The sequence below is a fragment of the Saccostrea cucullata genome, unplaced genomic scaffold, assembly GCF_032062105.1.
Source record: "Saccostrea cucullata isolate Sc308-1 unplaced genomic scaffold, CSIRO_AGI_Scuc_v1 ctg677, whole genome shotgun sequence".
Taxonomy (NCBI): Eukaryota; Metazoa; Mollusca; class Bivalvia; order Ostreida; family Ostreidae; genus Saccostrea; species Saccostrea cuccullata.
In genome coordinates, this window is record NW_026924331.1 from 64223 (window position 1) to 77602 (window position 13380).

The window sequence follows — 13380 nt, forward strand, 5'->3', positions numbered from 1 at the left end:
TTAACTGTACTGCGCACTCTAATCCAAGAAAAATTGGTCGGAGCATACTGTAATGTTCTTTATTTTTTACTTTAAAAATTTGCGCTATTTTAAGGTAAAAGATTCCTCAGAAAAAATAAATATTAGAAGAATACCAAAAAATTGACACTGCTTACTAAAAATCTCTTTCTATAGAAAATTAGGTCAGATTTTTCATTAAAATTAAATTCCATATCAGTAAAGACGTTCTGTGGTCAGTTTGCATGAATTCAGTTCAGATTTGGATCAGTGATTTTGAAGAATAAATTCCAAATGAAAGATGTTTTTGGACAAAATTCAACAGAGAAACAAAGCGATCTATGTCTGACACTCCTTCTCAACATATGAGAATGTTAGCTAAAACTTTGACTGGTTCTCTCCCGAGTTACTCTAATGAAACTCTAAGTATAAGTGACAAATATTCTTACTATTAAAAGTAGTATTTGGTAAAGTAGATATAATATTTTCTCCTTTCGGATTCAAGTGCCCACCAAAGGGAACTCCTTGACCTGGATAAAAAGAAAATGATTAGTTTTATCAAAGCAAAATCTCAGAAAATTTTATACCATTTTCGTAAGTTTATGACTAAGTATAATATTTCCACTCAAGTCCGAGAGAAATTGATCTGAATATTAATGAAGTGATTTTTATTTCTTCATTCTTTACTTAGTAAATGTGCAGTATTAAACGCTGAAAGATTCTTTTGAAAAAAAAATAAGTATATGAAGAATACCCAAAACTCTACACTGCTCTCAAAAAAGACAATGGGGCCCGTTTTTTCATCAAGCTTAAATTTTCATTTGACTAAAGACACTCTGTAGTCAGTTTGAATGAATTCGGATAGTGATTTTGAAGAATAAAGTCCATATTAAAATTGTTTTGTGAAGAAATCAACACGGAAACAGAGCAACCAATGTCGGAACCTCTTCGATCAGATAAATCTTCTTAACCAAACAGAAATTGAGCTAAACTTTTGACTATATCTCTCTTGCGATTTGGCCAAATGAAACTTTAAAAATATGTGACAAGTACAAAATAAGTGTTCTTACTATAAAAAGTAGAATTTGGTAAAGTTGATATAATATTTTCTCCTTTCGGATTCGCCTGCCCACCAAGGGGAACACTTTGACCTGTATAAAAAGAAAATGAATTAAAATCTAGGAGATATTGTACATTAAAGGTCGATTCATTGTCCCTTTACCTAGAGAAATATTCCGTAGAAAAAATATTAGTCTTTGAACATATCTATAATAGAATGCTCTTAAATGAGGAAGCATATTGATGAAAAGGTTGCTAGCCATTTTAATTCGTCAAGGTCAGAAAATACAAAAGTTCAGAAAAATCATTTCATGACTTCTCAATTTCCTGCATTCAGTTATATTTTTTTCTCTATTAAAAGGCTTGCTCCACTTTAAACGAATTAAGTCAACAATTCGTAATCCTGATAATATACTGCTAAATAATGTCCTGTACAAAATTTACTTTACTTGTTCATAAAAGGAAAATCCCAAAAAATTAATAATTAACGTGGTGGTATAAATAGTTTAATTCTCTGTTTTCTCTGTTTTTATCAATGAAAAATCTCTGAACATTTAATAAAATTATTGTAGGTCTATGACTCAGTTTAATATTCCCATTCTACTTTAAGACGAATTGATCTGAGCATACTAAAATATTCTTCATTTTTCACTTAGTAGATGTGAACTACTTAATTCTAGAAGATTCTTTAGACAAAAAAATAAGCATTTGAGGAATACAAAATTCTTTACACTGCTTGCCAAAATTTTCTTTCGATAACAATGAGGCGCGTCATTTTATCAAATTTACATTTCATTTGACTAAAGATACTCTGTGGTCAGTTCCCATGAATTTGGATCAGTAATTTTGAAGAAAAAATTTATATGTAATCTGTTTTCGGACAAAATTCAACAGAGAAACAGAGCGATCCATGTCGGAAACTCTATGATCAAATAAAAACCTTCTTCACCTCTGAGAATGTAAGCTAAAACTATGACTGGTTCTATTCTGATTTTCTCAAATGAAACCCTAAATGTAGGTGAAAATTTTTCTTACTATTAAAAGTAGTATTAATATTTGGTAAAGTTGATATAATATTTCCTCCTTTCGGATTCCCCTGTCCACCAAAAGGAACACTATGACCTGGATAAAAAGAAAATGAATTAAAATCTAGGAGATATTGTACATTAAAGGTCGATTTATCATCCTTTTCTCTGTGGAATCTACAGAAATATTTTCTAGAAAAAAAATTTATGTCTCAAAACAATACTAAAGTACAATTTTCTTAAATGATGAAGTATATTATACTTATGAGAATGTGAAGAAAACCTTTCTTTCTCTTCTGATTTTTACGAATATAACTCTATATATAAGAGAATAATATTCTTACTATTTAAACTAGTATTTGGTAAAGTCAATATAATATTTCTTCTTTTACGATTCGCATGCCCACCATAGGGAACTCCGTGACCTGGTTAAAAAGAAAATGAACTAAAATTTAGGAGATATTAATCATTAAAAGTCGAATTATTATCCATTTATCTTGAGAATCTACAGAAATATTTTGTAGAAAAAAACATGCTTCTAAACAATGCTTTAACACAATATTTCTAAAAATTGAAGCATATTGGTCATAATGTTGCTAACCATTTTAATTCGACAGTGTTAAAAATACAAAATCTGTTTAAAACGATCATTTCATGACTTCTCATTTACCTACGATCAGAATTTTTTTTTGCTATAAGAAACACTTGCCCTTCTTTAAAACACTTAAATCAATACTACGAAAATTCTGACAATATACTGCTGAATGATGTCTTGTACAAAATTTACTTTAATTGTTAATTAAAAGAAAATCAAGATAAATTTTGTACTAAAACAACATCATTTGTGCGAAAACCTGTTTTTATGAAAGAAACGTCTTTAAATGTTTCCATTCTAGTCCAAGAGGAATTGGTATGAGCATACTGAATTGTTCTTCAATCTTTACTCAGTTAATTTGCAGTATTAAAATCTTAAAGATACCTTAAAAAAAAGTATTTGACGAATACCAAAATCTTTACACTGCTCGGTCAAGATATCTTTCAAGAGAAAATGGGGCGCGTCATTTTATCAAACTTATATTTCATTTGACTAGGGACAATCTGTGGTCAGTTTCCATGAATTTAGATTAGTGATTTTGAAGAAAAAATTCCAAATGCAATCTGTTTTCGGACAAATTTCAAAAGAAAAACAGCGATCTAATTCGGAAACTCTTCGGTCAGATAAACCTTCTTAACTTATGAGAATGTGACTCAAAACTTTGACTGTCTTTCTTTGATTTGCTGAATTGAAAATCTAAATATAAGTGACAAATATTCTTACTATTAAAAGTAGTATTAGTATTTGGCAAAGTCGATATAATATTTTTTCCTTTCGGATTCGCGTACACACCAAAGGGAACTCCATGACCTGGATAAAAAGAAAATTAATTAAAATCTAGGAGATATTGAACATTAAAGGTCGAATAATTAGCCATTTATCTTGAGATTCTACAGAAATATTTTGAAGAAAAAACATGTCTCTAAACAATGATAAAATAGAATACTCTTAAATGATGAACCATATTGATGATAAGGTTGCTGGATATTTTAACATGCTTAATTCGACAAGATCCAAAAAATATGAAAGTTCAAAACGATCATTTTATGACTTCTCAATTTTCAATCAGCAATATTTCTCCTTTTAGAAACAGTTGCTCTTCTTTAAACACTTAAGTCAATATTACTTCTTTCTGACGATACACTGCTGAATGATGTCTTGTTACTTTACTAGTTAAATTCAAAGAAAATCTAGATAAACATGTATTAAAGAAACATCATTTTTGCGAATAAGTATGCGCGGTTTTATCCTGTTTTATGAAAGAAAAATCTTTAAACATTTCCATTCTAATCCAAGAGGAACTACTCTGAGCATACTAAAATGTCCTTCATTTTTTATATTGTAAATATAAATTTAAAGCTAAAAGGTTCTATAGGGGAAAAAATAAAGATTTGAGGAATACCAAAATCTTTACACTACTTGCCAAAATTTTTTTTCAATAGATTATGGAGCCCGTCATTTTATCAAATTTAAAATTCCTTTCACTAAAGTAGATCTGTGGTCAGTTTGCATAAATTTTCATAGTTGATTTTGAAGGTTAAATTCAAAATGCAAGCTGTTTTCTGACAAAATATAACACAGACACAGAGCGATCCATGTCGGAAACTCTTTGATCAGATAAACCTTCTTAACTTATGTGAACGTGAGCAAAAACTTTCTTTCTCTTTTGATTTGCTGTATTGAAACTCTAAATATAAGTGACAAATATACTTACTATTGAAAATAGTATTTGGTAAAGTCGATATAATATTTTCTCTTTTCGGATTCGCGTACCCACCAAAGGGACCTCCTTGACCTGTATAAAAAGAAAATGAATTGAGATTTAGGAGACATTGTACATTAAAGGTCGAATTATCATCCTTTTAGCTATTGAATCTATCGAATATTTTGTAGAAAAAACATACGTTTCTTAACAATTCTTTAATATAATACTCTTACATGTTGAAGCTTATTGATGATAAGCTTGCTAGACATTTCAATTCGCCAGGGAAAAGATACGAAACTTCAAAACGATCATTACATGACGTCTCTAATTCCTACGATCAGTGTTTTTTTTGTTTTGTTTTTTTTTTTTGTGTTTTTTTGTTTTGTTTTTTTTTTTTGCTATGAGAAACACTTGCTCTTCTTTAAATTACTTATATCAATATTACTTAAAGTCTGACAATATGCTGTTGAATGATGACTTGTACAAAATTAACTTTAATTGTTAATTAAAGAAAATCGAGATAAATTTGTATTTAAACAACATCATATGTGCGAAATAATATGACTGGTTTAATCTTGTTTTTATGAAAAAAAAATTTTTGACCATCTCCATTCTAGTCCAAGAGGAATTAGTCTGAGCATACTAAAATATTCGTCATGTTTTACTTGGTAAAAATGAGCTATTTAAATTTATGATATTGTTTAGAAAAAAAATGAGGAATATCAAAATCTTAACAATGCTTGCCAAAATTCTCTTTTGATAGAATATGGGCCTGTCATTTCATCAAATTGAAATTTTATTTCACTAAAGTAGCTTTGTGGTCTGTTTTCATGAATTCGGGTCAGTGATTTTGAAGAATAAATTCCAAATGCAAGCTTTTTTCGATAAAAAAAAAATCAACAGAGACACAGGGCAATTCATTCGATCAGAAAAACTTCAGAAGTAATACGAATGTGGGCTAAAACTTTGACTGTTTCTCTTTTGATTTGTCCGAATAAAACTCTTAATATTAGTTAGAAATATTCTTACTATTAAAAGTAATATTTGGCAAATTCGATACAATATAATTTCCTTTCGGATTCGCGTACCCACCAAAGGGAACTCCATGACCTGCATAAAAAGAAAAATGATTAAGATTAAGGATATATTATTATACATTGAAGGTCGAACTATTATCACCTTATCTAGAGAACCTAGAGAAACATTCCTCAGAAAAAAATGTCTTTAAATTATGCTTGAATTAATTCTTAATTCTTAAATTCTTACTATTAAAAGTAGTATTAGTATTTGGCAAAGTCGATACAATATTTTTTCCTTTCGGATTCGCGTACCCACCAAAGGGAACACCATGACCTGCATAAAAAGAAAAATGATTAAGATTAAGGATATATTATTATACATTGAAGGTCGAACTATCATCACTTTATCTAGAGAATCTAGAGAAACCTTCCTCAGAAAAAAAATGTACTTAAATTATGCTTAAATAGAATATTCTTAAATTTTGAAGCTTATTGATGATGAGGTTGCTAGCCATTACAATTCAACAGGGGAAAAAATACGAAAGTTAAAAACAATCATTTATGTATTCTTATGCTCATATGCAAGCTCAACGCTGCTTGTTTTTGCTAATTTAGTATAAGTCAAATAAAACACTTTAATAGAGATGAATAATGTCATTTATTAAAATACAAGAAGGGGATAAGATTCACAAGCTTTGATTAGCAGTTACCTAGAATATGATAATGTCTGATCCCCCGTTCAAAACAATCTTTTCATGACTTTTCAATTTTCATACGATCAGTAGTTTTTCTTCTTTTAGAAACACTTGCTCTGTTTTTAAACGCTTAAGTCAATATTACTTAAATTCTGACAATATCCTGCTGAATGATGTCTTGTACAAAATTCACTTTACTTGTTCATTAAACGAAAATCATGATAAACTTGTTTTAAAACATAACCATTTGTGCTTATAAGTGTGACAAGTTTTATCCTCTGTTTTTATCAAAGAAAATTTCTTAACATTTTTGTATGTCTATGACCAACTATAATATTTCCAACTATTTTAGCCCAAGACTAATTGATCTGGGCATTCTAAGATTTTCTTCATATTGTGATTAGTTAACAGGTTAATGTGTGCTATTAAAAGCTAAACGAGTCTTCAGAAAATATAAGAAGCGTATTTGAAGAATACCAAACTCATTACACTACTTACCAATAATTTCTTTCGATAGAAAATTGGGCCAGTCATTTCATCAAACTTAATTTATATTTCACTAAAGAAGCTCTGTTGTCAGTTTGCATGAATTGAGATCAGTGATTTTGAAGAATAAATTCCAAATGCAAGCTGTTTTAGGACAAAACTCAACTAAGAACAGAGCCATCTAAGTCGGAAACTCTTCGGTCAGATAGAAAAACCTTCTTTACTAATGAGAATTTGAGCTTCACAAATTTTCTCTACTGATTTCCTCCAATGAAACTTTTAATATGTGACGTGACAAATATTCTTACTATTAAAAGTATTTCTTGCTAAAGTTGATATACATCTTTCTCCTTTCGGATTCGCATTCTCATCAAAGTGAACTGCATAACCTTCATAAAAATAAAATAAATTGAAATATAGGATATATTACACATTGATGTTCGAATTATCATATTGGTGATAAGGTTGCTAGAAATTTTAATTCGACAGCGTCAAAACATATGAATGTTCAAAACAATCTTTTTATAACTTTTCAATTTCTATGAATCAGTAATATTTTTTCCCTTTTAGAAACACTTGTTCTTCTTAAAAAAAAAACTTGAGTCAATATTACTTAAGTTCTGACAATATTCTGATCAATGATGTTTTGTACAAAATTTACATTTACTTGTTCATTAAAGGAAAATACTAATGAATTTGTATTAAAACATAGGGAAATGTGCATTTCAGTATAAATAGTTTTATTATCTGTTTTTATCAAAGAAAATCCTTTGAGCAGTGAGTGATCTTTATCGTGCCAACGCCTGCCGCTCGCTCCGTGATCGGGAGGTCGTGAGTTCATATCTCGGACGCGACTGACCTAGTCATTAAAATTGGTAGCAACTGTTCCTTCGCCATGCGCTCGGCACTTTGAAGTGAAAGTTGCGGGTCCTTCGGATGAGACCTTAAAAACCGAGGCCCCGTGTCAGCGGCAGGCGTTGGCACGATAAAGATATCTCACTGCTCAATGGCCCTGAGTGCCGAGTAAAGGTCAAAATTTGAAGCCCTTCTTCGGCATGCGGTGACGTCTCCATATGAGTGAAAAATTCTCGAGAGGGACATTAAACAATATACAATCAATCAATCACGCAGCACTGTTAAGGCCTACTATGAGAAATCAACGGAAAATAGACGTGCAAAAAAGGGGGATTTTTTGGAATGAATTTATTTTAATTAAGCTGTTTTATTACCAAAGAACTTAAATACTTATGGAAATAGCATAGTATAACTCACTCTGTACTGTATAAAGTTTGGTCCCATCGATGGACAGTTACGTGATGAATACATAGTTTGTGTACTGAATGTAGGTCATTTACAAATTTCAATTTCGCAAGGGCATACCCTATTTAAAATTAAAAATTCAAGCTATGAATTGTTTCTGCATAGATTGTAGTTTCTGAAAAGTGCTGCTGCTTTGAATAGAATTCGTGTTTTAGTAGTTAAATTTTCAGGTAAATAAGCTAATGTCGAAATATGTTTGACTTTTACAAAATATTTTGTGTACTTATAAAATTACGCTCTCGATTCAAAGAAAGCAGCAGCACTTTTTAAGTTAAGAAAAATATCCTTTATCTATATACAAAAAATGGTTAAGATCTATTTAGTGTATGCCCTTGCGAAAGTTCGAATTTATGAGGCATCTCGATGTAAAATATACGTAACCTGTACATAAAAGCACGACATGATTAATAAAATACATTATTTTGATTGTAAATGAATAATTGACAAAAACAAAGGATATACATTGGTATTAATCGACTATTTAAAACCTGTAAATGATATTCTGTTTAATAATAAAACGCATTTTTCAATGTTAAAAAAATCCTCAATCTGCCGCTCACAGTACATGATATACGTCATTTTACCAAAATGACCTCATCTTGACAAGTTCATCGCGATCAGTGCTTTGTTTATAACCAGCTACATGGGATTTAATTAGCAAGTTTTTTTTAATGCATTGATAAGTTTTATTGTTGTTTATTATGCTAATACAGCTAAAAGTTGCAAATTATTTCATTTTCAGGTATAATGAGAAATATATAAGAGTCATATTTTTGTGTGACGTCACAGTAAACTTTTCCCGTATAAATTATGCCCCGCCCCCTTTTTCAAGCCTTAACAATGCTGCGCAATAAATCCAAGAAGAAATTGATATGAGCATACCAAATTTTCTTCATTCTTTGCAAAGTTTTTGTGCGCTACTGAAAGCTAAAAGATTTTTCAGAAAAAAATAAAAATAAGTATTTCAAGAATACCAAACTTTTTTCACTGCTTGCCAATGATTTCTTTCGATAGAAAATGGGGTCAGTTATTTCATCAAACCTTATTTTCATTCACTAAAGGAGCTCTGTGGATAGTTTGCATAAATTCGGATCTGTGATTTTGAAGAATAAATTCCAAATGCAAGATGTTTTAGGACAAAACTCAACAGAGATCAGAGACATCCAAGTCGGAAACTCTTCGATCAGATAGATAAACCTTATTTACTAATGAGAATATGAGCTGAAACTTTGACTGTTCCTCCTCTGACTTGTCCAAATGAAACTTTATTACATATATGTATTCTTATTATTAAAAGGATTTCTTGGTAAAGTTGATATACATTTTTGTCCTTTCGGACTCGCGTACACATCAGAGGGAACTTCATGATCTGTATCAAAAGTAAAATGAATTGAAATTTAAGAAAATTATATTATACATTAAAGGTTGACTTATCATCACTTTATCTAGATAGAGAAGCTACAGATACATTCCGTAAAAAAACATCTGTCTTTAAACTAAGCTTTAATAGAATACTCTTAAATGTTGAAACGTATTGGTAATAAGGATGCTAGGCTTTTTTTTCGACAGGGTAATAAAATATGCACGTTCAAAACAATCATTTCATGATTCTCAATTTCCTACGATCAGAAATATTATTTTTACTATTAGAAACGCTTGCTTTTCTTTAAAAGAATGATGTTTTGTACAAAATGTTCTTAATTGTTCATAAAAAGAAATTCCAGATAAAGGTCTTTATATTTAAGCATGAACATTTGTGCGTATTAGTAAGAAACTTTTATCCTATGTTTTCATAAAAAAAAAAACTCTAAACAACGAATTTATATCATTTTTGGCAGTCTATGAATCAGTATAATTTTTTCCATTCTAGTCCAAGAGGAAATGGTCTGAGCAAAACTAAAATGTTCTTCAATTTTTTACATTGTGAATGTCCGCTATTTAAAGCTTAAAGATTCTGAAGAAAAAAAAGTATTTGAAGAATACCAATATCTTCACACTGTTTGCAATAAATTCTCTTCTGATAGAAAATAGTGCCCGTAATTTCATCAAACTTAAATTTAATTTCATTCAAGAAGCTAAGTTGACAATTTGCATGAATTTTGATCGGTGATTTTGAAGAAAACATTCCAAATGCAAGCTGTTTGGGGGCAAATTCGACAGAGACACTGAGCGATGTCTAACACTTCGATCAGATAAACCCTCTCAACCTTTGAGAATGTGAGCAAAAATTTTGTTTTTCCTCTGATTTGTCCTACATGTAATAAAACTAAATATAAGTGACATATATTATATCTATTCAAAGTATTTCTTGCTAAAGTTGATATGAAATTTTCTCCTTTCGGATTCGCGTATCCATAAAAGGGAATTCCGTGACCTGTATAAAAATGAAAATGAATTAAAATTTAGGAGATATTTAACGTTAAAGGTCGAATTATCATCTTTTTATTTTAGAATCTACATAAACTTTTAGCAGAAAAAAATATATGTCTTCAAACAATGCTTTAATAGAATGCTCTTAAATGTTGAATCATATTGATGATAAGATTGTTAGCTATTTTAATTCGACAAGGTAAAAAAAATACGAAAGTTCAAAACGAACCTTTCATGACTTTTGAAAATTTCCTACGAACAATAATAATTTTTCTTATTTGAATCACTTGCCCTTCTTTAAAACGCTTAAAGCTATATATGCCGTATTAGTGCTTTATTTTAAAAGTAATAAATATATGTGGTGTCTCATCAAGTTAAATAAGTTATATACTTTCTGTAAATAAGACAATTCCCCTTGATCACTTTTAAAAGTTATGAAATATTATTTGGTAAAAAAATATTTTCTCTGCGTGTCGGATAAAAAACCGCCTCTTATTGAAATATTCATGATCACGTTGTCTCGCATGTTTACAACAAACAATGGTCCAATCTCGTGAATGAACAAAAAGCATGATGGTCTACTACGTTTTTACTACAAACACGTGAGTTAGGGATTGTCAATATTGAAAGCACCTCAGAGTTGGTTACTTTTTGTACCGAGGACTAATCACATGCAATTGTCTTTTCAATGGACATTTTCGGTTGGGTGAACTTCTACAGATGTCAGCGACTATGGATAAAGAAGTGTGGAAACCATGTTGTGCCAAAATGAAATAACTAATACAAACAAATGATATAATTTGATCAATCAAAATGGTTATTAGATACATTCGATTCTGCATTTCTTAATGGTTCAAAACAACAAAAAGTATTCCACAGAATATCATGTATAAATCTGCACAATATACCGAATGCCAAAAGCAGAATACTACTAAATAATATAAATATATTCTTTACATATGAACCACAGTATTTCTGACCCCTTGAAAATAATATGAAAAATCTTGCAAGTAAGTTATCAGCATTGCATGGCTCGGGCTAATTCGAAAGTGAAAATTGGAGTTTGGCAGTAAATTGTAGTGAATGAATAAAATTTAGTAGTGAAAGATATTGGAACCTATTTTACTTGTCAGATTTCTTCGAGCTAGTTGATTTTTATTATAACTGTTCTATCCCCCCCACTAAAAAAAAACGATGCTTACCTACCTGAATTAAATTTTCTTAATGGTGTTCATCGAAATGCTTGGTTGTGCCCTCAAACTGGAATAGATTTTAGAGGCCTGGAATTCCTTGACCAATTTTATTTTATTAGCCCAACTATATTTCTAAGAAGGCAAGATGCATGGTATATAAGTTTCATCTACATATGTTATGTAGTTCATCTTAAAAAACCAAAAGGGATAATTGACGATATCCCATTCAGGGTGTAAACATAGCAGTTTAAATTACTTTCCATACATTGTACTTGACATAAAATATTTTTTGCGCATATGCGCTCCATACTGAAGATCCGTAAATGTTCACCCAACCGAAAATGTTCACTTGCAGTACAGCACGGGGAAACTCTAAACAAACGGACATGTACAATGGAGTGGGGAAAACTTTAATTTTCATCATTGTTAATCATTTGTATGCATATATGAGCATGAGATTTGTAGATAATGATGTACATAATGCATCAAGTCTTTCTGAGAGCGATTTAAAAACCTAGCCTTTTTGAAAAACACATGTAGTATTTTATGTAGTAACCCATAAATGCTTTAAATGCGACTCATTGAGCTGATTGGTCTATTTGTGTCCCTCACTGAACAGACGTCACAAAAAATATTTTCCTCGACCTGATGATTCTCACGATGCTTTTCCCGCGCACATGCGCAGATCCAGGATAAACGTCAATCCTTTATAAATATGCATGAGAATATCGTGTTCTTTTCCTGACCAGTACTTTGTTAATACCGAATAAAATTTCGTCTAATTTTCAAGAATGCTTCATTTTTGGTAGCTTATCATACTCCAGAAATTTTTGTTCGGTTTCAGCTGTGCCAAAATACCTTTTAACACGGCATACATATCTTTAAATCAATATTATACTTAAATTCTGACAATATACTGCTGAATGATGTTTTGTTTACTTGTTCATTAAAGGAAATTAAAGGAAAATCCTGATCAATTTGTATTAAAACATAAGCATTTATGCGTATTAGTATGAATAGTTTTAACCTCTGTTTTTATCAACGAAAATTTTATACGTCAATAATTCACCATAATATTACAACTTTAGTTCAAGAGGAATCGATCTGAGCATACTAAAAATGTGCATCATATTCTTTACTTAGTAAGTGTGTCCTATTTAAAGCTGACGTATTCTTTAGAAAAACAATAATAAGTATTTGAAGAATATCAAAATCATTATACTGTTTACAAAAAAACATCTTTTGATAGAAAATGGGGCCCGTCATTTCATCAAACTTTTCTATTTAACTAAAAAGCTCTGTGATCAGTTTGCATGAATTCGGATCAGTGATTTTGAGGAATATATTCCAAATGCAAGCTGTTTTGTGGACAACATTCAACGGAGACACAGTGCGATCCATGTCGAAAACTCTTCGATCTGATAAACCTACTTAACCTATGAGAATGTGAGCTTAAACTTTGTTTCTCTTCTAATTTGTCCAAATGAAACTTTAAATAAATGACAATTATTCTTACTATTTAAAGTTTTTCTTGCTAAAGTTGATAAAGTTTCTCCGTTTGGATTCGGGTAACCATCAAAGGGAACACCATGACCTGTATTAAAATAAAAATGAATTGAAATTTAGGAGATATTGTACATTGATGTTCGAATTATTATCCCTTGATCTAGAGAATCAAGAAAAACATTTTGTATCACAAAATAATTTAATTTTACTTGAAACACGTCATTTTTTTTGGTTACACGCTTTTCTCTATTTTGTATAACACAACTTGCCTACGTCACAATGAGTTACGTCAAAAACATATTACTCCGCTTGACATTAACGTTAAAAATATGCGATATTTAAAACCGTTTTCCGAAGGAAAAAAAATGGAAAAATTCTCTTATTGTCTACATTGAAATTAAATTATATTT

At 30.3% G+C, this 13380-nt stretch overlaps 1 protein-coding gene across 1 annotated transcript in view; it reads right to left on the minus strand.

Moving 5' to 3' along the window:
• Positions 1-13380, minus strand: part of LOC134266231 (uncharacterized) — a 36226-nt gene that overhangs the window by 12055 nt on the left and 10791 nt on the right. Inside the window, exons 2-3 of the mRNA XM_062748458.1 lie at positions 1068-1148; positions 447-527 (exon numbers count right to left, since the gene is read on the minus strand). Coding sequence (XP_062604442.1) covers positions 447-527; positions 1068-1148 — 162 coding nt within the window. The remainder of the gene's footprint in view (positions 1-446; positions 528-1067; positions 1149-13380) is intronic.